Source organism: Synchiropus splendidus, chromosome 17 (assembly GCF_027744825.2).
Source record: "Synchiropus splendidus isolate RoL2022-P1 chromosome 17, RoL_Sspl_1.0, whole genome shotgun sequence".
In the NCBI taxonomy this organism is placed as follows: domain Eukaryota; kingdom Metazoa; phylum Chordata; class Actinopteri; order Syngnathiformes; family Callionymidae; genus Synchiropus; species Synchiropus splendidus.
The window spans coordinates 11,304,082-11,326,433 of NC_071350.1; the positions used below are offsets into that span (position 1 = coordinate 11,304,082).

Sequence of the window (22,352 nt, forward strand, 5' to 3'; positions counted from 1 at the left end):
TATTATATGTATTATTACACAGAATTCCAGATAATTACACTCAAATTCAAGAATTGTGCTGACAATTAATAACTATAGAAATAAGAATGTGTGTAGCAATATATAATTACATAATGCAACAATTACCAATGGTCTTAAAAGGAAAAAAAAAAAAAAAAAAATATATATATATATATATATATATATATATATATATTTTATTGGTGACGTAAGTTGGCACGCAGACCAGAGTAGTCGAGCCCAGATCAGGGCGCAGCTGTGTTTTCATGCCTGCGCCAGTCCCTCTGCCATGGCGCCCGTAATGAAGGAGCGGACGTTATAGCATCGTGTAAACATTTGGCGCGACTGGAAATAAGTCGGTGCGTTCAACTACCACGGTTTCAGTCGAACAGCATATTTTTCCGAAGCGGCCATGACCGTGGAGCAGAATGTCCTCCAGCAGCATTCTCAGAAGGTAAGCTGCTAGAAGCTAGCAGACTTTAGCTTTCACAACTGTACCGGAGCATAGTTCTGGGGTCGGATATGTTGAATGCAAACCCTTGGGGATATTATTATCGATCATTTGTCTAATCGTGTTTATCGTTGTCGTGGAGATTGTGCGTCATGAAGCGGAGCACGTTATGAACTATCGTCATTTGTTTATAGTGGGCCCAGTGTTTTCCTCGCGTGAAACCATATGCAGTGTTTTGACGGACGCTAGCGAAGGCAGTTATGTAACCAGCTGTCAAAACAGAATTTTGGGTGTGATAAACGACAAACAGTGAAACTTTCTCTCACTAAAAACGCGTCTTTTCGTGTTTAGCTTAGCCTCCACGGCTAACTGTGTCGTCAATGAAATAAACATGGCCACGTGACGGTGACAGTTTTAATACGGGTTGCTCCGTACTACAATCTACATCCCCGACTGTTTAAAAAAAAACTTCAGTTTTTATTTGAATTGCGATCATGTGTGTTCTTGTCGTGCATGCATGTGTCCCAAGTTACTCATCTCGTCTATTTTGATACCTTTGTTTACAAAACGTGGCGGGAGTTGGCGCAGCCGCAGCAGTCGAGTCGCTTCAGGATGCGCAAAGTATTCTGAAGGTATTAACGATCGGAAAATCAAACGAGGTGGTTACAGCAACTAAGGTTTTTCTTAGCATTTATTGTGTCCGGTCAAGCACATAACGCGTTATATAAGATGCTCTGAAGCGTGTGTGTGTGTGTACAGTCGTGACCACGCCCCCGACTATCTGCGTACTATAAAAGCACGTTGGAATATCGAAAGAGAAATGGAAGCCTGCATTAGATTCAAGTCAAAGTGTCAGCAGACTTAACATGGACACACACACACAGTAGTATGTCACAAATGAAAGTAAAGGTTTGACAAACAAACAGTGTGCATCTATCTTTTCTCACCATCGCCTGAGTAATGCAGATGTGATGTCTCTACCCTTCTGTTTATTCGCATACTTCTTGGTTTTTCTGAGCCGGTTACATAACATGCAATCATAGTATGCATCAACAATTGTGAGAATGAGCAATTTGTTTAAGGAAAATGCATCGTAGGAGCTTATATCTTTTTCAGCTATGACTTGTATGAAGAAGACTGCACAACTTTTGCATCACAGGGCTGTTGCGTAACATCTTATTGGCTATATGTAACATAATAAGCATTGGGCAGACAGAATGAAGCACAGGCCAAAATTAGTTCTGAAGCCTAAGGTCGATGACTTGAACACGGAGAAAGCTTCTACCAAAATGCAGTTTGACCTTTAGAGAGGAAGACGTGTGTGAATAGTGACAGACCTATTCTGTTAAATGCAATTATAAAAATGGAAATCTGTAAGTTGCAGAAAGTGAGACATATATTTTCATGCCTTATCAGGCCTATTCTTCCATCCATACTGTTTATCTGGCCTGCCTTTTCAATTTATGTGGCCTGCGAGAGGTTTAATATGTAGTTGATACAAATGAAATTCAATGATGCACTTAAAAGTAGATCACCTCCAAACATAGTTTATGAGTGGGAGTCATTAGATGAGATACTTTATGTGCAATTTTCTTTATTTTGGATGTCATTCATGACAGTCAGCAGTCTGCACGTTCTTTTAAAATAGATGCTTAAGTTTTTATTTGTCTTCTTGTCAATATACCTTCACAGTTATGAGTGCATTTAGACTCAGTTAGAAAGACCACTGTTATCACTGTTAAACTTAACATGAAACGTTGCTTGGAAAACCCTCCACTGCTTGGATCCAATGTCAGGGTTTTTCCAAGTTGATGTGTCATTCAGTATGACCTGATAGTGAATAAAACTGTCTTTGACAAGAATTCATTTCAAGCTTCAAATTCTTTGCACCACTATCTGTTCCACAGTGTTAGGTGTGGTATTAGCCTAAGTCCCCTCATGTGATTCATTTGACGTGACAAAAACTGAATGTTCTCTAGTATAACAATAATGTTTTGTTCATCATTAGTTCTTTCTTTGGTTTTATTAAGCTGCATAATGATATTTATCTTATCCCTGTTCTTGTTTTTATATGTATTTAGGTCATCTGGTTAAGTCACATTTTGCACAATGAAATCCTTAATATCGTCATAACTGCTATCACTTTTTGTCCGATCTGCTTATGGGTTTTGATCAGATTAAAATGCAACATTTTTCCCGACTTTCAATTTCCACTATTTTATTTTGCCTAGCCTCTGGTTGCCTTGATAGCTTGCAGCATCATAGGTGGACCATGTGCTTAATATACAGGTTTCTGATGCCTGCACTGAGTTAGTTTACAAACCGTGGCTCCCCACTTTGTCCAACAGCCCTGCTGACCATGTCACATGGACATGAGAAGTATTTGTGTGTGTGTGTGAGTAACTGCTCTTGTTGACTTGGCCCAAATCTGTCACCGTTCTGGCTTCTCTTTCACTTCACTGATCTTACGTGCCAACAAACTGCATTCATCAGGCTGACAACGTAGAACAAAACACTCTGGAACCTGATGTTTACTTCCCTCCCCTGGCTAACGTGTCACATACTGGCCTGTGGTCATCATCTTGCCTGGAGATAAACTGCACCTTGTAACACTTGTTTGACACAAGACGTTAAATTGCATAAATGCTGTGGTGTGTTTTTAACATCTACCAAGTCAGATTCTTTACTTGCGCAGTCTTGGAGTGCTTACCATCGATGTACCTCTAAAATTTGGATGAACTTGCTCTCAGTTCTTTCAATCTAAACTGTTTTAGAGCAATGTACTGTTAAGCTGTTAGAGGATCCTTCAGGATGTTTCTTTCTTATCTAAACACTGCATTATATTCTCACAGCACTTCAAATGAGGAAAAAAAGCAAGCCTCATCAATTGTAATATTTATGTGTGCAATTCTTTAATGAACCACTTAAATTTTCATTGGATTATATTGTTGAACACACTTGTTTGTTGTGACCCAAATTACTGTATGTGCAGTGCAAAATTCTTGCCCTAGGGCTGGTAACACCCCGCAGCTATCACTTCCCATGACCTTGTCGGAGACAAATCTGACAAGAACTAAAACACCCAAATCGTGGAAGAAACACCTTTTTACTCTGTTATAAACTGTATCTTTAACTGGTCTGTAAAGTTCATTGAACTGCAGCCACGAAGAGGCAGTCTGGTACCTGCTTCACCCTTCTTTCTTGCCCTTCAAAGACGTCTGTTTTCGACATCTTCTTGAAGTGCCCTTGTTCAAGCCCCTGGACGACACTCCAGCTGAATTTGCCATTTGCCCTGACTATATTATTCACAAGTTAGACGCATCTGTGGCTCTTTGTATGAAAACATGTATTTTTTTCTTGCATATTTTAAGCCTGTCTTCAATTTATAACAAAAAAACAACAACAAACAAACATATGAAACAGTTGTTGGATTGGGTGTTAAACAGACATGTAAAAGTATTGGATCATCCTTGCAACAATGGGAACTAGTGCTACTAAAAGTACAATTTACATCAATAACATGTTCTAAATCCATTTCAAATTTCATACTCCCAAAGCACCTATTGTAAAGTAAGTCACTTATGTTCAGGAAAAGTGATGTCACACTGTGTGCATGTTGTTGCTTCTTAAGATATTGGATGTATCACCACCTGTTGTTGCTCTCTGTCTTCAGCACCAGCAGACTCTACTAAACCAGTTAAGGGAGGTGACGGGCACCCAGGATGTTCAGCTGCTTCAGCAAGCTCTTCAGGTGAGTCGCAGACCAAAACCAAGCTGGACGCACTCCTGAGTTCATTTTTCCTTTGAAACGGATCTGATGGAAATCAAGAATAAATATCACCTCATGCAGATATAGACAGTGTAAACTGGTCTGCTGGCAAAAATATTTGGACAACGCTAGCTGAGCCTTAATGGCTGCCGAAACCACAGTTGTTTTTAACTGCATCCAGGTAGATGTTCTGTCTGCCAGTTTAGACATTCTGCTTTTCATTTCCACGGATATCAGTATCCATGGTGACTCAACACACAACACAGGAACGAATGAAAATTCACACTGCATTCATCAGCCAGGTTTGTGTGCATTTGCCTCCTGGATCGACTGAATCTTGATTCGCAGCCTTATCTTCTGTTGTTGTAGGTGAGCAATGGAGACCTGGCCGAGGCCGTGGCCTTTTTGACGGAGAAGAACGCTAAAGTACCACAACAGGATGAGACCACCTACTATCAGACTTCTCAAGTGGCCAGTGACCGATACATCAGCGTGGGCAGTCAGGCTGACACAAGTGAGACATGCTCTTTGTGACTAATGTTCTGGCAAGAACTAGCTTGCAGACTGAGTGTGTTGATGTGGTGCATTTTAACTGTTACCAAGTGGCATCACTGTGCTCATATATCTGATTTTGTTTTCATGGTGCAGATGTGATTGACCTGACAGGAGATGATAAAGATGACCTGCAGAGGGCCATCGCTCTCAGCCTGGAGGAGTCCAACCGGGCATTCAGAGAGACTGGCATTACTGATGAGGAGCAGGCTATCAGCAGGTAGCTGCCTTGTTTCAGTCATTTATATACGCTCTAGGCAAAGACGATTAACATCAACATGGACATGATATTCATTTCAATGACTTGCAATGAATGAAGTATTGTCTTGATTTGTTGTCCCAATTTCTTCTTGTAGAGTTTTGGAGGCCAGCATAGCGGAGAACAAGGCATGTCTGAAGCGCACTCACACAGAAGTCTGGAGTGATTCACCAAATCCACATGACAGGAAGAGGAGAGAAAGCTGCCCTGTTGGCTTGAAGAATGTTGGCAACACATGCTGGTTCAGTGCTGTCATCCAGGTGAGAAACACACACATTCCAGAAGCTTTCAAACAAGCGTGAAGACATTCTCTGGGCCCTCACATTACCACCCTTCTTTCTCAACACGTAAATAGGTAGTTATAATTTGGATGACAACGGCAGGGGGTGCACTTTATTGTCGGTTGTTGCTATGGATACAAAAGATCAAATAGTCTTGAAGAAAAAAAAATGAAGTTGAAAAATAGGAAGGGAATTCTACAAGTCTGAGCCATCCTTTTTTATTTTATAGCAAAGTTAGTTAGTTCCTTTATTGTCTTTTTGGTTTTGACGTCTTATTCCAAGTTGTGTTGCTGTATTTCAGCAGCATTTTTAAGTGTTTAGTTCAGCTGCTTACAGTTTACAAAATTCCATGTCAGTTGTTTTGAATGTTAAAAAAATGTATTTATCACGCTCTTTTTCTTTTCTGGTTGAATGTGACCTGGTTCAAACTCGACCACATGTTGCTCAGCTCCTGTGTGTAATTGAACCCACTCCTGCAGACATGCTCGCAGTTTGAACCTGATCCAGTGTGAAGAGCAGTAAACAACTCTTCCACCATATTTTATCTTTTCACCTATTAATACTGTGTAAAACATTAACATGTTGCTGTGTGTCTCTACTTTTTTTTTTACTTCAATAGAAATGCACACAACGGCACATATGTGGTATTAAAATGTTTTTTTTTTCCTATGTAGTCTCTGTTCAACTTGCTGGAGTTCCAGAGGCTGGTGCTGCACTACTCACCCCCAGCCAGGGTTCACGACCTGCCTCGCAATCAGAAAGTAAGAATGTAACTACACAAAAGTTCTTTGAGTGGAAGCCAGTGACACAAACAAATACCCATTCTATGATGTCAGGCATATATGAATGTGCTCTGATCCCTGGAGATAAGATGAGCACAATCTTTCTGCATTTCTGAGATGAATCTGAGAGGTTTTTTTCTGTAGTGGCAGTGCACTCTTTGTTTCAACTCAAAATGCAGTGCAAAACAGTGTATTACTAAATAGATTGTTGTACAATTGTCATCCCAGCAAATTAAGCAATGGTGTACTTCGTTTAGCAGTGGTTGCTCTGCTGAAATGATGTAGGACACGCCATTTGGTGAATGTTGCTGTTCTAAAAAGTTTGACTCAGCTGCTCTTCATGCTCCAGTTTCCAGCACCTTATCTCACAGAATATTTTTCTCGTGCTTGGAGGCGTGTCACTAATCCGAACTAAGCCTCAACTGTGAAACTGTCGTCGACTTGTCTTAACATTGCTCACTAGTGTTGATGCAAACATCAGAATGAGCCGTTTCTGTATAGTGTGAGACAATATATGGTGTTTAAAAAGTCACCAAAGCCTTTGTGGAGCAGAGTGATTGATGAGAAAGTCCTCAATACTTAAATGATTCTTTACACCAGCATTTTGTCCAACACTGTTGTACTCATTAGACACTTCACAAAGGGGTGTACGTTTATGCCTTTTGAGACTGACCATGTCCCCTCTTGCTCCCCAGGAGCACAGAAACCTGCCCTTCATGCAGGAGCTGAGGAACCTCTTTTCCCTCATGGTTGGTTCCAAGAGGAAATATGTGGACCCTTCTAGGGCTGTGGAAATCCTCAAAGATGCCTTCAAGTCTACTGAGTCACAGCAAGTAAGTCTGGCAGTGACAGTGAATCTTTGGGGAATTTGATTCGTCCATGGTTAATATTGGAGGCCTACAGAATTCCGACTCAAAACCTACAGGTTCGCCTGACATTCCTGCTTTCATCCATTGTTTCTATCTATAGTATATGCTGTTCTCGCTGCATAAGCTTTTGTCATCTCTTGTGTTTGTTGTATAGTGACCTTGTTTGTAAAGGTTATCGTTAAAAATATTGAGAGATGTAACTCTTTTCACACATTAGTACGTCTGCCTTGCAGTTATTTTTTATCTTTATTATTGTTATCATTTGCACTTTTTGAATACGTCTATTTCACCCCAAAATAAAACTAACCGACCACTGTCTGTGATGTTTCAAGTGGAAACTGAAATCTTTTCAAACTGTTTATCTCATATAAAAGCCAATGCCTTGTTTAAAAACTCGGATGTGGGTCCCGTTGAAGACATCCACCGATTTCTTTTCTCAACCCTCAAAGTGAGCTCTTTTTCTAGCCCATTTTTACATTTGGAAACAAAATACTTTTAATCCTCTTTTTGTTCTTTGTCCTACATGCTCAGGCTTAACCACTCAAGTGAATTATCTTCATACTGACTCAGCTCTTATGATGTGTGGCGCTTCACCTTTCTTATCTTCCACGATTAATCCTGCAGCCCACGTCATCCGCTTCCTGAACTAAACTGCAAAAATAATATTGACAGGGATTTAGCTGCCGTCCTCGTACCTTATAATGTAATGCCTACGTTTCAAATGAACCAAACTCCTCTGTTCTCCTTACATAAGCAGATGTGTGGAGGTTAACTCAGGTCAGGCTCCTGGCCTCGACGCTCATCAGTCATGTCAATCCTCCGAGTATTAGTCAGGTCAGTCTGGCATTGACCCACATCACTACACGGCATTGATGTGTGCGAGCTGATGGCCTGAGGGTCTGCAGGTTGTCTTGAAGTTGAGCAATCTTTGAGCTCATCAACATATGTCAACCCGCCTCTGATCCGAAGCTCAGTGTTCACCAGCAGATGATAGACCCGACATTGATTCGTCTGATTGCTCCCTCTGGCTGGCACTTGTGTACTTTGACTCTGGTAACCAACTCTCCCCAAGGCTGTGAGGTAATTGTCCATTTGCTAACTTTGTCCAACAGCAGGACGTGAGCGAGTTCACGCACAAGCTGCTGGACTGGCTGGAGGACGCCTTCCAAATAAAGGCTGAAGAAGACAGGTAACCGCCGTGAAGCTTCAGTTTTATCACTTCATTCATATTGCCTGGTTTCAGTAAGGAAAAGAATGATCGAAGACAACCGAGCAGGTTTCACCTCTCTTGCTTGTATTAAATGTGTTAGAGCGGATGTGATCTAAGGATGGATGAGTTATTTTTGAAAGCAGAATGGCAAATATTAATAACTGCAGTTCATCCCACCTGCGGTTGTAGAGAAAGGAACGTGTTACCTTGACAACAGCAACTGTTTCATAATTTAGAAACCTAACTCCATGCATGTATATGTTAAAAACATTTCCATTTTAGGTGATGCATAACCATTGTCTTACTTGTTCTCCCAGGGAGGGAGAGAAGCCCAAAAACCCCATGGTGGAACTTTTCTACGGCCGCTTCCTGGCTGTGGGCGTCCTGGAAGGTAAGCGGAGGTGCCAAGTTAAAGTTGATAAACCCAAAACGTGACAGGGATTCAGAGCTCAAGCACGAGTGTGGGTTGATTGCTGCAGCCATAAAGCAGGCGAGTCTTTGCCCCTGGTAATGAAAGATGACCTTGTCTTAATGAGATGTGGCCCATGTAGAGCAGGAGCGCGCCTGCATTGATCGTGGAAGACCTTGACGGCTGATTGACATTGTGCTTATTATGCATGACAATACTGGCTCAGAGCCACCGAAAGCTGCACTCATAAAATGACCTTAATGCCTCATCTGCATGTCTGCTGGCAACTCCTCATCTACTCCCCTCTCGTCTCTTGCGCACTGAGTGCAGCACTGTAAGTTCACATGATCGAATGCTGAACCAGCCCAATTTAATAGGAACTGTTGTGCTGTCATAGCTTCCACTTTATCCTTCAACTGGCCCCTGTGTGACTACTGGGCCTAGAAGTGCATGGAGAGTATTCAAGCTGTAAGGAAGATAGGTTTCCTTCATATTATTATTGAATAGGAATGAGATGTGAACCGAAAAACATTGACCGTCCTTGTGGAATCATGTAGCTTACCACATCGTAAGACCATCTCCCGCGGCCTGACGTGTGGTTCAGCTTGTGTGTTACTGTTTAGATGCATAGTGTAAATCATTCAAGTCCAGTTTAAATCGTTGGTGAGCATCTCAATAGCAGTAGATATTCTTACTAGACATGTTGTTTTGAGTGTAATAACGCTGATGAGGTACTCACAAGCTTCGTCTTCCTCACTCCAGGAAAGAAATTTGAGAACACAGAGATGTTTGGGCAGTACCCACTGCAGGTGAACGGCTTCAAGGATCTCCACGAGTGTCTGGAGGCAGCGATGATCGAGGGCGAGATAGAGTCTCTGCACTCAGCCGAAAACTCTGCCAGGTCCGGTCAAGAGGTCAGTGCCATGGTAGCTTGTGAAGGTTCAGGATTCCAGACTGAAGCCCACGATGAAAGGGATTGTTTGTGAAAAGCACTGGAGTGGAAGTGTGATGTGTGGAACTGTTGAAATGCAGACATTTGAAAAATGAAGGTTGTACGTGTTCAGGAGAAGATACCAAATGATGTATATTAACAAAACTGACACTGCTGGAGCAGGATAGAAGAGTTAAACTGTTTTTAGACTAAATACACATTGATTTTGGGCATCACCAGTCAGAGTATGTCAGACAAGTGTCGTAGTAGTGAGCGACCAATAGTAGGTTTCGTGATGAGATCATTACTAAATTGATCCCATCCAAAGTTCTGACCTCCTTGACCTCCTTCCCTGCTATTTCGAGTTTGACCTTTAGTTGGCAGTAGCCTTGACTCCACTGTCCCACAGCAGCTGTGAACAGATAATTACCCCGCTCCAGCACAGATGGGTTTTTACGCCCTGATCTCCCAAAAGTAGTCAGTATTGGCTGCAGAGAGAGAAGAAAGTGGAGCGGCCAGAGTCAAAATGCTTCTCCCCCTTGTGTCACATCCGCCTTCCTTGCCGTTGTTGGGATGAAAGTGTTAGGTTTGTATATAAAGGATTTGATTTTTCCATCAGGCCTGTCGCTGTTTATTAGGTTGCTCATCAGTCATCCTCTTTAGAACAATTGTATATTGATCGCATCTACAACTTGCTTTTTGCAGCACTGGTTCACAGAACTCCCTCCTGTGCTGACCTTTGAACTCTCCAGATTTGAGTTCAATCAGGCTCTTGGGCGACCAGAGAAGATCCACAACAAGCTAGAGTTCCCTTCCATGCTGTACATGGACAGGTGAGTCATTTGTGCTCTAGCAGACTGGACAGGGATGTTTCTGTCTGAGGGAGCAGCTGCCTGATGAACTCAGAAATGAACTGGGTGATGTGCCCAGATCATTATCTATGGAGGGCATAAATGTAACTGCATTACAGTTCTTGAACTTGTCTTGTGACTTCCACTCTCAGGTATATGGATAGGAACCGGGATATAACCAGAATCAAAAGGGAGGAGATCAGAAGGCTCAAAGAGCATTTGACGCTGCTTCAACAGCGACTGGAACGGTAAACACTTTGAAGTGCACTAATTTATGTTCACACTTTCAAATAAAACCTTATTATTGCATCAGGTATCTGAGTTACGGTTCAGGCCCCAAGAGGTTTCCTCTGGCAGATGTCCTTCAGTACGCTATGGAGTTTGCTTCGAGTAAGCCAGTGTGCACTTCACCTGTGGACGACTTTGACTCATCAGCGCCCCCAGGTGGCACAACGGGGCCCCAGCTCCCACCAAGGTGAGTTTTAACGGTTATGTTTTTCTAGGTCTTGGGAGTTTTGTCTTTTTTATTTAAATGTAAATCTCACTTGTTTGAAAAGCAGATGCATTTATGGTTTAAATCTTGCCTGACTGGGTTTGTCTCTTTAGGCGAATCATAAATAAATTCATCCTACTGGCAACTTCATTCAATTATGTTAAAAGCATCCTGATGTTCACAAAATAATGGCTTTTGTTTCTTCTTCTGCTTCTGTCTCTTCTTTGTTGAGCAGCACAGTGGAGCAGGACTCGTTGCCCCTCTTAGAAGGCCCGGTCTCTGCCTCAGGTACCACAACAGCTCCCAGTGCGCCACAGCAACAGAGAGTCCCCATTCATAAACCCTTCACCCAATCCCGGCTCCCCCCCGACCTCCCCATGCACCCCGCGCCACGACACATCACGGAAGAGGAGCTGAGAGTCCTCGAGGGCTGTTTACACCGCTGGAGGAGTGAGGTCGAGAACGACACGCGCGGTAGGTGGCCCCTGTTTTTTGGTTTGTTTGCAGACATTCATTTTTGTCGTGTGCTCATCAGATCTGCAGGGCAGCATAACAAGAATCCACAGAACCATAGAGATGATGTACTCTGACAAATCAATGATGCAGGTAGAAAGCGTTTAGCTCTCTTCGTATCTCAATCAAACAGCGGCCTTAAGGCTACTGTACATGATCTTTCAGGTTCCTTATCGGCTCCATGCAGTGCTGGTCCACGAGGGTCAGGCCAATGCCGGACACTACTGGGCTTACATCTACGATCCACACCAGAGGTGTTGGATGAAGTACAACGATATCTCAGTCACCAAATCCTCCTGGGAGGAGCTGGTGCGAGACTCGTTCGGGGGGTACAGAAATGCCAGCGCATACTGTCTCATGTACATCAATGACAAGAAGCCTTTTCTCACAGAAGGTAAGGCTGTTTATGCTTAGTTTTTGTTCTGATGTTTACAGTCATGTTGCTCCCTTCATTATTGTAAGCATCATTACTTGCTTACCATTGCTTTTTTTTTTTTAATACATGTCTCTGCTGCCTCCACAGAAGAGTTTGATAAAGAGACGGGCCAAGTCCTCAGTGGTATGGACAAACTCCCACCTGACCTGAAGCAGTTTGTGAAGGAGGACAATGAGCTCTTTGACAAGGAGATCGAGGAGTGGGACTCACTTCAGGCCCGCAAGGCTCAGCAGGAGAAGCTAGCTCTGTGCACAGCAGCTGCTGCAGCTTCCAACACCTCCACCTCCTCCTCATCTCCTCAACCCATGAGTATCGAATCCAGCCCTCCAGACAACGCAGGTCAGGGTCACAGCATGCAGCAGCTCAGGGTGCATTTCAAAGATGGATGTTTAATTGAGAATCAATGCTTCGTTGAAGATGAATTTAATAGCAGACGGCACATGAGGGAGTTTTAATCTAGCTTGAAAACAAGTCTGCAGGTGTTTGTTCCTCAGATATGCAGATGTGTGTCCAACTTCTTCATGTCTCTCTAGCACACCAACAAGACCCAGAGTACATGGAGCAGCCGTCCCCCACTAATGAGTCCAAGCACCTACAAGAGGACACTGTGAGAGCCATCTCAAAAGCTGCAGCAGAACTGGAGGAGAGAAGTCCAGAAGCATTGTTAAACACAGTACGTATGAAACCAGCACGTGGCAGGCTTTTAAACTACCTGCTCAGTTTCAGTGTCAACCCATTGTTGCAAAGCTCATATCCCAAAGGTACATTAGTGTCTTGGTGAAGTCCACTTCGCTTTTCATGGTGCGTTTATTGTGAGGGGTCATTAGTCTGAACTGCCAGGTATTTGTAGACATTGCTTTGCATGTATCTGTTACATCCAACGCTACTTTTTTAAATACTGTGCCTTCAGCATCATCACCATAGACCTCAGCGTTTTGGGTCGGGTAAAATTCACATCCTTCATGCTGCACATGAGGCATAAAAGAGATTTGCATCCTTAGTAAGTGACAGACATTAATTTTCGTTGAATAAATTACACAGATTAACTGCTGATAAAGTTTCTTTTGTGGTGAACTTTTTTCATGTGCTTCACTTCGTCCTGAAAATGAGAAAGATTTATGGGCTCCGTCACCAATGATAGGCATGTGTACTTGTGTAAATGCAGTGTCATGAGGAATGTTTGGTGTCAGTTTGGTGACTACTCCCTTTTAAGTACACCACTGATATTAATAGATTATTATGAAGGACGTTTAGATCTTGACTTTTTATAGGGGTCTCTTAATGTATTTCAACTGGTATGTGCCCACATGGATGTATCAATGCAGAAGGAAATTGCTTTCCGAAATCCTTTGATATTTATTCTTCTGATATACGTAGAATTCCGTTGTTTCCATCCGTCCTCCATCTTCTCTTTCTTTCATCTGTCTACTTCTCTCTACAGTCTCCTCACCCTCCCACCTCCCCTCAGCCTGAGGTCCAGGTGAGCACCTCCTCTGCTCCCTCTCCTGACCAGGTCAAGGAGGATGACTCTCCTGGCCAGCGCACAATAGAAGTGGCCATCCCTAATGTGGGGACCTTTGTCATAGAGTCAGAGGAGGGGGGCTATGACGACGAGGTAGTCTTCACTCGTTACTGTATTTTATGTCGTCTGCTTGTCTGATAGGGAGACTGAGAGCTTCACTGTCTGGTCACGTGGCTCCTTGCGTTGGTCTACACTCCAGATATCTGTTGCAGGGGTGGCCCTCTGATGTAGCTTCAGGCCCCTCTGTTCCTCACGCATGAAACTTGTGTGGAAAATCTCTTCTGAAGCCTGTCTGCATCTCAGCTGAAAGAGCAGAGCTTTTGGGGCTGTCGCACCTCCAAATGAACAGGTTTTTAAGTGACTTCATAAAAGTTTGACAGTAATTCCAGAAGGCAAAAATAGACCCTCCAGAATTGAGTTGAAAAAGGAAAACCTACCCAGCATTGTTCAGTCACGCCCCTGGAATTTGACTGTAATCTCCAGAGTAGAAACATGTGGGATAGTTAACAGTATTCTGCATGAAACAGGAAGTTATTGTACAGTTCCCTGGAACAATTATAAATCAGTAACATGCAAAATAACAGGACTTCTACTGTTGCTTCTGTGACACATGGAAATTCCCCTCTATGGGACAAATAAAGGATAATAATTTAGCAATAAATATGCTGGGATTAGAAGTTGAAATCAGCGTTATTGTGTGGAAGACAAACTCATATTCAATTTATGAATTAAAACCGGCTTCCGCAGCATTTAAAAGCTTGTTTTAAGTTTGCATGAATGAATCGTGAGTACTCAGAGCTTGGATTTAATTTTTTTTTTTGCTTAAAAAGATGTTGATTTATACTAAATGGCCAGATTATTATTGCATATAAATAAACACTGCAGAACTGTTACTAAAACGGTGGCGGTGATGATGAGCAAACTCACGCGGCTGCTGTGCTTTGAAGCTGCTAACCCCTCGAGGTGGTGGGTGTCGTCCCTCTAACCGATGCATGGATTTCCGAGTGATGTCTGGCATGACTCAGCATTTTTGGCCGTGAGAAGATTGAACGTGGAGGTGGAGTAAAGGTTGATGCGTCACAAATACAGACTGTTGTTGTGATTCCTGCTTCCTGGGCAGACGATGATGACCCCCAACATGCAGGGTGTAATCATGGCTATTGGCAAGTCCAGCAGCATCTATGACACAAACGGGCCCGAGGCAGCCTTTTTTAAGGTACACCCCATTTCTACCTTCACCTTTCCTCATCACTTCTGTCTCTTTCATCTGCTTTCTCTGTGGGTTGTTGTTTTCATGGTTGCTTCTGCCACTACTTTTATTGAGGTAGTGAGGTCATGATGGTGGGAAGAAACACACGCAGTGTTTTTGTCACTTTGTTTGTTTCCATTCTCAGTGACCTCTTCATGTTTGTTTATCACTGATCAAACTGATGCAGCTCTGTGACACACCTTACATTAGCTTGTGGCTCTAAATCTCTATTAACACAAATCTTTATGGAGCACATTTTTACTGTACAGCAGCAAACTCATCTGTGACTCATAACATTCAGTACTGAGGTAACTATACGTCCGTGTTTGTTAAAGTTAAAACTTCCATGCATCCAGATGTTCGAGTGAAACGTGACATTTTCAGGTTCATCCATTCATCCACACGCCCCTGCGCACATCTGTCATCTGTGAATCGTCTCTGTCTTCTCAGGCAATAAAGTTGGAATACACTCGTCTCTTGAGATTTGCACAAGAGGACACCGCTCCCGAAAACGACTACAGACTCCAGCACATCATTGTTTACCTCATCCAAAACCAAGCGCCCAAAAAGATCCTGGAGAGGACGCTGCTCACGCAATTTGCAGACAGGAATTTGGCTTTTGATGAGAGGTGACGTTTCTGTATTTTTTAGTTTATGCTTTTTATTGATTTACTGCTTTCGTCTTCTTCACCAACATTATCATAGTATGTCACATTATGTAAAGCCATTCTAATTTGATATAAATCTGCTTTTATGCTTTTAACATTCGGATTCATTCCCCGAATGACCACTAGAGTGCAGCAAAGTGTAAACAAAACCTCATTGGTGGAACACGTTTGACGGAAAAGTCACTACGAAAAAATATATATCCTGTCTTCACATGCAAATATGAAGTCACAGACGGAGTGGTTGTTCAATCTTTGACTCCTGGCTGTGGATGACAGTCCTTTTCGTTGGTTTGTCATGCTTCACTTTAAAAACTTTCCACCTGGTCTTGTTGGCCTTGATCCATATTCATGAGTGAAGAATTGATTTCTCCCCTCTCCTCTATTTTGAGCTGTGTAATTAGATTTACGTGTGCTTGTGGCCTGAATAGGAGCCTCCGGAGGAGTGTTTCACTCAGGCTCTAAAGAGTGATTCATTAGGCCGCGGCAGACCCTCTGCGCATTAGGCCGTGCTTCATCTTCTCGAGTGCTTCCCGATGACTCACCACCTTTTCCGTCTCTCCTGCAGATGTAAGAGCATTATGAATGTGGCACGTGCCAAACTGGACCTCATTAAGCCCGAGGAAGTCAACATGGACGAATATGAGGTCAGCAGGGGAATCTTTTTTTAATTCACACCAGTCGGCCATGTGAAAAAGCGTGTTGTTCTTGTAGTGTTCGCCCTGAGGTTCCTATGAAAATAGATGCTTTGTTTAGTGGGTTGAGTGCCGAACAATGAGTCCCTCTATTTCTATAATTCATCCCTTCTGGGATAAGTTATCTAAAACTCAGCTGTCAGGCTGCAGACCAGTCCATCCCAGAGCCGGTGTATGCAGACAATGAATGTGGAATTCACAAAGTAGCTGGACACAGGTCCAGTGGAGAGGAACCTCACTGATGCCTATGTGTCTTCCATACGGCCGGTGCTTTAACCCTCCACTATGGAGAGTTTAACTACTACCTCTGTGATATCGAAGCTCTGTGATATCGAAGTGAGTGCTAAAATATTCATGAAAAATGCTCCTCCCTGAACAGATCTGGCACCAGGACTACAGGAACTTCCGAGAGACGACCGTCTTGATGGTGACCGGCTTGGAGCTTTTCCAGAAAACCAAGTACGAGAACAGCCATTTGAGCCGAAGTTCCTCAGTCCTGTTTGCAACCCATTGCTGTGCAGTCAGTATTGTGATTTTGGACTGAACATTGCGGTCTTATCGGTGGATTCTGGCTGATGAATTTTAAATTCGTCTCACCACTCCGCTCCAAACCATACTAGAATGGCTGCCCTCTGGATGATACCTGCAGATCCAATACCCTCATGGCTCCTCTGTGCACACACAGGGTTCAACAGCTCAGCCAGAGCCTTTAAGGTTCAGCAGCGTCCTTGTCTGTTCGAGAAATCTCACAAACACCGCCGCTAACCAATGTAAGCAGAAATAAGACGCACTGAGAGCAGTTTGAAATTCACCTGCAGAGGGCAGTGTCTGAGTTTCAGTCACGTAGAGGCTCCTCACCTTTCAATGTTTTTTTTTTAATTGAAAAGTGTACTCTGTTCTGCATTGTATACTACAATGCACTGTTTTAGTTTAAGGTTTCAGTTATTCATCTTTTTTATTTTTTGCAAGTTTCAATTTAGATTGAGAAGACAGAAATCCCAATTTTTTTTTTACAAAATACAAATATAATTTCATAGATAAATTATAAGGTTGAGGTCCAGTGTAACAAAAAAAAAAGTCCCAGTCATGCAGTTGAGGGCTGGATCACAGCTACATAGGATGAACTGTTGAAATCCACCTGCAGAGGGCAGCATCTCTCTCTTGGGTCTCAGCTTTTCCAGAAGTGGGTTCACCAGGTTTATTACTCCCGGCCACTTCTGTACAGCCTAAATAGTAAATCCCCATTCATCTGTCTGAAGAAAACAAATGATCATGACCTATTGGTAACGGCTACTTCTCATCTGCAGCTACGTGGAGGCGCTGATGTACCTGATCTACTCGTACCAGTATAACAAGGAGCTTCTGGCGAAAGGCCTCTACCGGGGTCACAGCGAAGATCTGCTGGGTCACTACAGGCGGGAGTGTTTGCTGGTGAGAAATCTCATGTCTGCGATTATATTCTGGTGGAAAGCGATGCTGGGAACCAAATGCTTTGTGTGCGTTGATGAGCCTCTCTGGTCTTTTGTTTGTGGCTAACTGACATCAACTCAGGCAGACAGCCTCCCTTCAACTGTCGGTCTCTAATATAATCTGTTCATTTTTGCTGAGATATTGCTTTGGCTTGCTCTCAGCCCACAGAAGATTCCATGGAGGATTTTTCATTTGATACTGGCAGATAAAAATCCTCTCGGCATTGTGATGTGAGCCCTTTTCATTTCGCTCCCATAGAGTTGATGCGGTCCGTGCTTGTGGTTAGAACCGGGGGTATTTGGGTCTGATCTGCCTCATACTGGTCTGAGGCGGCCCTGGCGCTGCTGCACTCAGTAACCTTACACCAGCACTGCGCTCATAATGTAATCAATGGAGAGTGAATGGGAAGCAGGAGGGCCAGCGAGTGTAAACACATTAGTATGAGACACAAGCGTGTCCTCGGCTAACCTCGAACCTCAGCCTCCTCGCATCTCAGGCCAAAACCTCCGCCTGTGTCCGCTCGGCTGTTTACCTCCCTTGTTTTGATTTTAAACACTGACTATTATTGGTGCAGATAATGCCAACTTTGTGATACAACCAGTCACTTCCTCACTCCGGGGTTCAGGGAGTTTGAACAGGCTGGAAACATCTGCACCCGCCGCTTGTTTGTCGGATGTTCGGTGGTCGCATCATATGCACTTTTTCTGAAGACACTATCTCGACTTAGATTAAGCTCTTTATGTGGTCCTTGTTTTTCCCCAATTTTCTCTATGTAAATTTGGTTTCAAAGATATTTTTTCTGCTGGTAAACTCGATTAAAATCAGATGTTTTGCTGACTATTTTAAGTTAAAATGCGCGGCAGGATGGTTTGGAATGAGCTAGCTGTCAATTTACTGAAACTGGAAACAGTTTCAATTGCTTTTCAAAAACTTTTAAATGTTTTGTTAAATTGAAAAATGTACCCTGTTCTGCATTGTAGCATTGTATACTACTTGTATTCATCTTTTTGATTTGTGTATTTTTTATTTTTTATTTTTTTGCAATTCTCAATTTAGAATTTTTATGTTTTCATCTTTTAAAAATAAATCTGATTTCTGTCTCTTCAGAGGAACAGACGGAAATCCAAACTGCTTTAGTAGTTTGGATTTCCAAAAATAGTAATATAATTATATACTATATATAAATTATAGTAATATAATTTCATACATATATTATAAGGATGAAATACAGTACAACAAAAAAATGTCTAAGTCATGCAGTAGAGGGCTGGATCACAGCAATATATGGGTGAACTGTTGATTTCATCCTCAGCCGGGTCCCTACTAGTTAATAAAGTGGAGGGGCTGTGCTGTTCTGTCGGGGCGCCTCGACTTCAGAACACTCTGCCCGAGGAGATACTCCTGCCTGAGTCTGTACTTTAGTTTTTTAAACCCCTTTTACAAACTGTTTTTAAAGACCATCTTTTATCTGATGCCCATTAACCGCGTCCACCGATGGTCATTTGTACAAGTGGCTGATGTAAGGTGTTAAAGGTCTCGGTTCTTTTGTTATTGGTATGTAAACTGGTTCACTCTAAAACAAGATTTCTGTTGGTTCTTATTGCATGGGTCGGTCCTGTGACCAGCTGTGGTGGAGCTCGGAGCTGCACCAGCTACTAGCCTGCATTGCTTTGCTGCTGCTCTTCTTTGTGGGTGCTGCAGAGTCCACCCACTGCTGCTTTTATTGTAGGGCAATCATTTGGGGTAGAACTAAAACTTGAGTTGTTCAGTGGCCATTTAAAGTTCTATTTCCACGCAGAAACTGAACGAGCAGGCGGCGACCATGTTTGAGTGTGGCGAGGAACCGGAGGTGACCACCGGTCTGGGCATCATGAACGAGCTGGTGGTCCCGTGCATCCCATTACTGCTGGTCCACGACGTGGAGAGAGATCTGCTGGCGGTGGAGGACATGAGGAACCGGTGGTGCTCCTACCTGGGGCAGGAGATGGCATGTGAGTTCTGCTGTCTGGTCCGGTCTCTACGAGAACATCTCCTCAGCTGCTCCATCCATCCAGGTCACCGTGGAAGTCAGCTGGTGTGAAATGATCTTTTTCCCCTTTGTTCACAGCGAACCTGCAGGAGAAACTGACGGACTTCCTGCCCAAGCTACTGGACTGTTCGACAGAGATCAAAAGCTTCCACGACCCCCCCAAATTGCCCACCTACTCCACTCTGGAGCTGTGTGAGCGCTTCAGCCACGTCATGGCGGCAATGGGCCGCGTCCTCATCCAGGGCAGATGAGCTGACGGCCGTCAAACATGGACCTCTCCGAACCCACCTTCCTCCCCGTCCAGGGCTAACTCGCTTTCTAGCTGTTATTACTCCGATGCTGCTATAGTTTTTATCATTATCAATATTGTTTTACACACAGCAAGAGGCCGAGGCTCTTTGTGGAGGAGAAAAGAGGCGTCGTCCATGATCAATGGAGACAATGTTGCAGCAGTTCCAGGCACATTCTGCTTTATATTTGCGAAACCAGTTTGAGGGATTTCATAGTTTATTGTTGTTGTTGCTTTTCGATTGAAGCTCCCCTCCCTCGCCCAGTCAAGCTGTTTTGAAAACACCCCTCTCTCTCTCTCTACGTGAAGTGGAGCCCCCTGCTGCTCTGCCTCCAGTTTGGTACAGTATTACCACCTTTGTTTTATTTTTCTAAGCAAGTAAAGAAGAGAGCCTTCAGAATTATCCGCCGCTCCTCTAATGGCTGTCACGTCTTTGTGGACGGCGCCAGAGCGAGATGTTTAAAGTGCTGTGGTAGACAGCCAGGGACTTTTCTGTGGCTTGTTAATAAATTGAGAGAATAAAAGTTTTATTTATGGCCCTTTTAGGCCAAATAAATGACGTGGGACTGCTTGTTTTTGGGGGGTTGGGGGGATCCGCAAACAGCTTTATGGACAGTAGAGCTGCCGCCAGTGAGGTAAGTGATGGTTAGGTTGAGGATGTTTTTGTTCTTCAGACAGAGGTCAGCGTTCTCCACTGCTTCAGCAGAACGTGTTGCCTTTAAACCGCCTCCCTGAGGTGTCGTCTAACCAGCCACCTTACAGCTGGGTGGAAGGCGACTCTCCTGAGGAGATGCTGGACGTGAACAGCCAGGACTGGACCACTCACAGTGAAGAGGGACTGAAGGATGTTGTCCTGCGTCGCTGACACCTCTGAACGCAACTTCGTTCAAAAGTTGTTTCCCCCAAACCCATCATGGCTCTGCAGCAGCTGGACTCACCACACTGAAATGGCTGCACCTGAGCTGCAGGCCTCAGCTCCTGCAAGATCAATTGAAGTGTTTAGTGTAGTGAAGGTGTCGCAGGATGCGGCAGACGTGAGCCTCCGCCTCCTTCTGTCTCAAGGTTGCAGCAACAGTATGTGGCGATAAAGCCACGCCCCTCTCTGGGCATGTCACGAGCCGTAGTTAACAGAAGGGGGCGCTGTTCCAAAGCAGGTCACATTCAACATTCGAACTTTTTATGCAAGTGTTCAATGAACTTGAACTCGATGAACATATATTTATATTTCCCTGACAGAAAATTTTGGCTGGACGACTGAGCTGACATCATTGCTAGTGTGTCCGTTTCAACACGACTCATGACAATGTTGGCAACTTCAAGTGTTTTTCCAGTGAAACAATGCACTTCATTCAAGGTCCCGGGAGATGTTTTTGAAGCAGGTTGTTCGACATAAATGTGTCAAGGAAACCGCAGCGTCGGGTTGCCAAGATTTCCTTCCCTGGCAGAGATCAAACTCCATGTTTGCAAACTGGTGCTCGGCGGTCGAGTCAAGTCCTCAAGGCCTCAATATATACTGCGACTGGGCCAAAAGACTGAAGAAAAAGAGTCTTAAATGTGGCTTATATTTTATTTCTAAAATATTCTACAGCAAGGGGGAAATGTAAAATATGTAATTTGATTCAGTTAAAGTGCATTTTATTCTCAATATGAATTAGAAGTGTCTTGGTGACAGAACTTTTGGTAATCTTTTGGTTTCCAAAATATTTTACTTATTTTGATGGGCTTTAAATATAATGTTGCTAAAAGCATGACAAGAATTATAATTCAAGACACTTGAAATTTGGAAATAAATACTTTATTTTCAGACACCTGAATACATTTTGGAATTCAACTAGTAATGTATATTAAAATAAGTCCTCATGAGAGCTGCATAACACAGAAGGCGAAGGGCCCAGTGTGGCGCCTGACTCCAGTGGTTCCTCCGGCCCCAGATTACTGTCCAAGTGGGCATCTTTTGTTTCCCTTTAATAGACTTGGACTGAGCTTTATCTGTCCTCAGCAGCCTGGACAGCTTTGAGGTTTGTTCCTCTCCAACCTTCCCTCCATGATAAGGATTATTGCCAGACTGACTGGAGCATGTTCCTGTTGGAGTTTTGTTCCGAGACCCTATCTATTCCACAGGTGCAGCCTGGGACCCCGCACCGCCGCGATGACTCTTCATTCACATCCGGTGAGTCAGCAGATTGTGGAGGACGGCGGCGCTTGCATCCGGAACTCAAGCTCTTATTTGCTTTGAGTGAAAGTAGCGGTGTCTGGCGCTCAAGTTCACGCCGGGTGCAGCTTCTTCTGAAGGACATTTCATGTAACTGCCTTTGTCTTTGGTCCTCCCTGAGCTGAATAGCAATGAAAGGGAGCGTCCGTATGAAAGGCCTGGAGAGCAGCTAATGGACGAATGTGAGGATTTTCAAGTTGCTGACCGCTCACTTAGCGCTTCATAGTTCTTCCTGGGAGTCGCGGCTGGTGTTTTATGGGCTGACAAAAGTGGTGTGGGGTGAAAAATGCCATCTGGGCCAAGAGCCAGCCGAGGAGAAGGTGAGCTGAGTCTGGGGGTGTGGTGGTGGGGGGAGGCTCTTCAGCAGGACATTCGTCTCTGCTAATTCTTAGCGTTGTTAGCCCTAGCATGCTAG

The 22,352-nt window shown here is 43.6% G+C and overlaps 1 protein-coding gene across 3 annotated transcripts; it reads left to right on the forward strand.

Annotated features, from left to right (window-relative positions):
• The first annotated feature begins 236 nt into the window (after positions 1-236).
• usp25 (ubiquitin specific peptidase 25) lies at positions 237-20,279 on the forward strand. Of its 3 annotated transcripts, none has more exons than XM_053847028.1 (26): positions 237-454; positions 4,125-4,202; positions 4,590-4,734; positions 4,869-4,992; positions 5,129-5,291; positions 5,987-6,073; positions 6,790-6,927; positions 8,076-8,152; positions 8,491-8,564; positions 9,345-9,496; positions 10,219-10,346; positions 10,517-10,612; positions 10,678-10,839; positions 11,093-11,331; positions 11,393-11,463; positions 11,536-11,764; positions 11,894-12,145; positions 12,340-12,479; positions 13,248-13,421; positions 14,449-14,544; positions 15,028-15,206; positions 15,811-15,889; positions 16,317-16,396; positions 17,245-17,368; positions 19,206-19,398; positions 19,515-20,279. In XM_053847028.1, exons 1-26 carry the CDS (start codon positions 413-415, stop codon positions 19,685-19,687), a joined length of 3,495 nt encoding a protein of 1,164 aa, XP_053703003.1. In that variant the 5' UTR covers positions 237-412; the 3' UTR covers positions 19,688-20,279. The 3 variants fall into 3 exon arrangements, with proteins under 3 accessions (XP_053703003.1, XP_053703004.1, XP_053703005.1); XM_053847029.1 differs by having other exon boundaries at positions 13,248-13,286; XM_053847030.1 differs by lacking the exons at positions 13,248-13,421; positions 14,449-14,544 and having other exon boundaries at positions 19,515-20,278.
• The last annotated feature ends 2,073 nt before the right edge of the window (positions 20,280-22,352 follow it).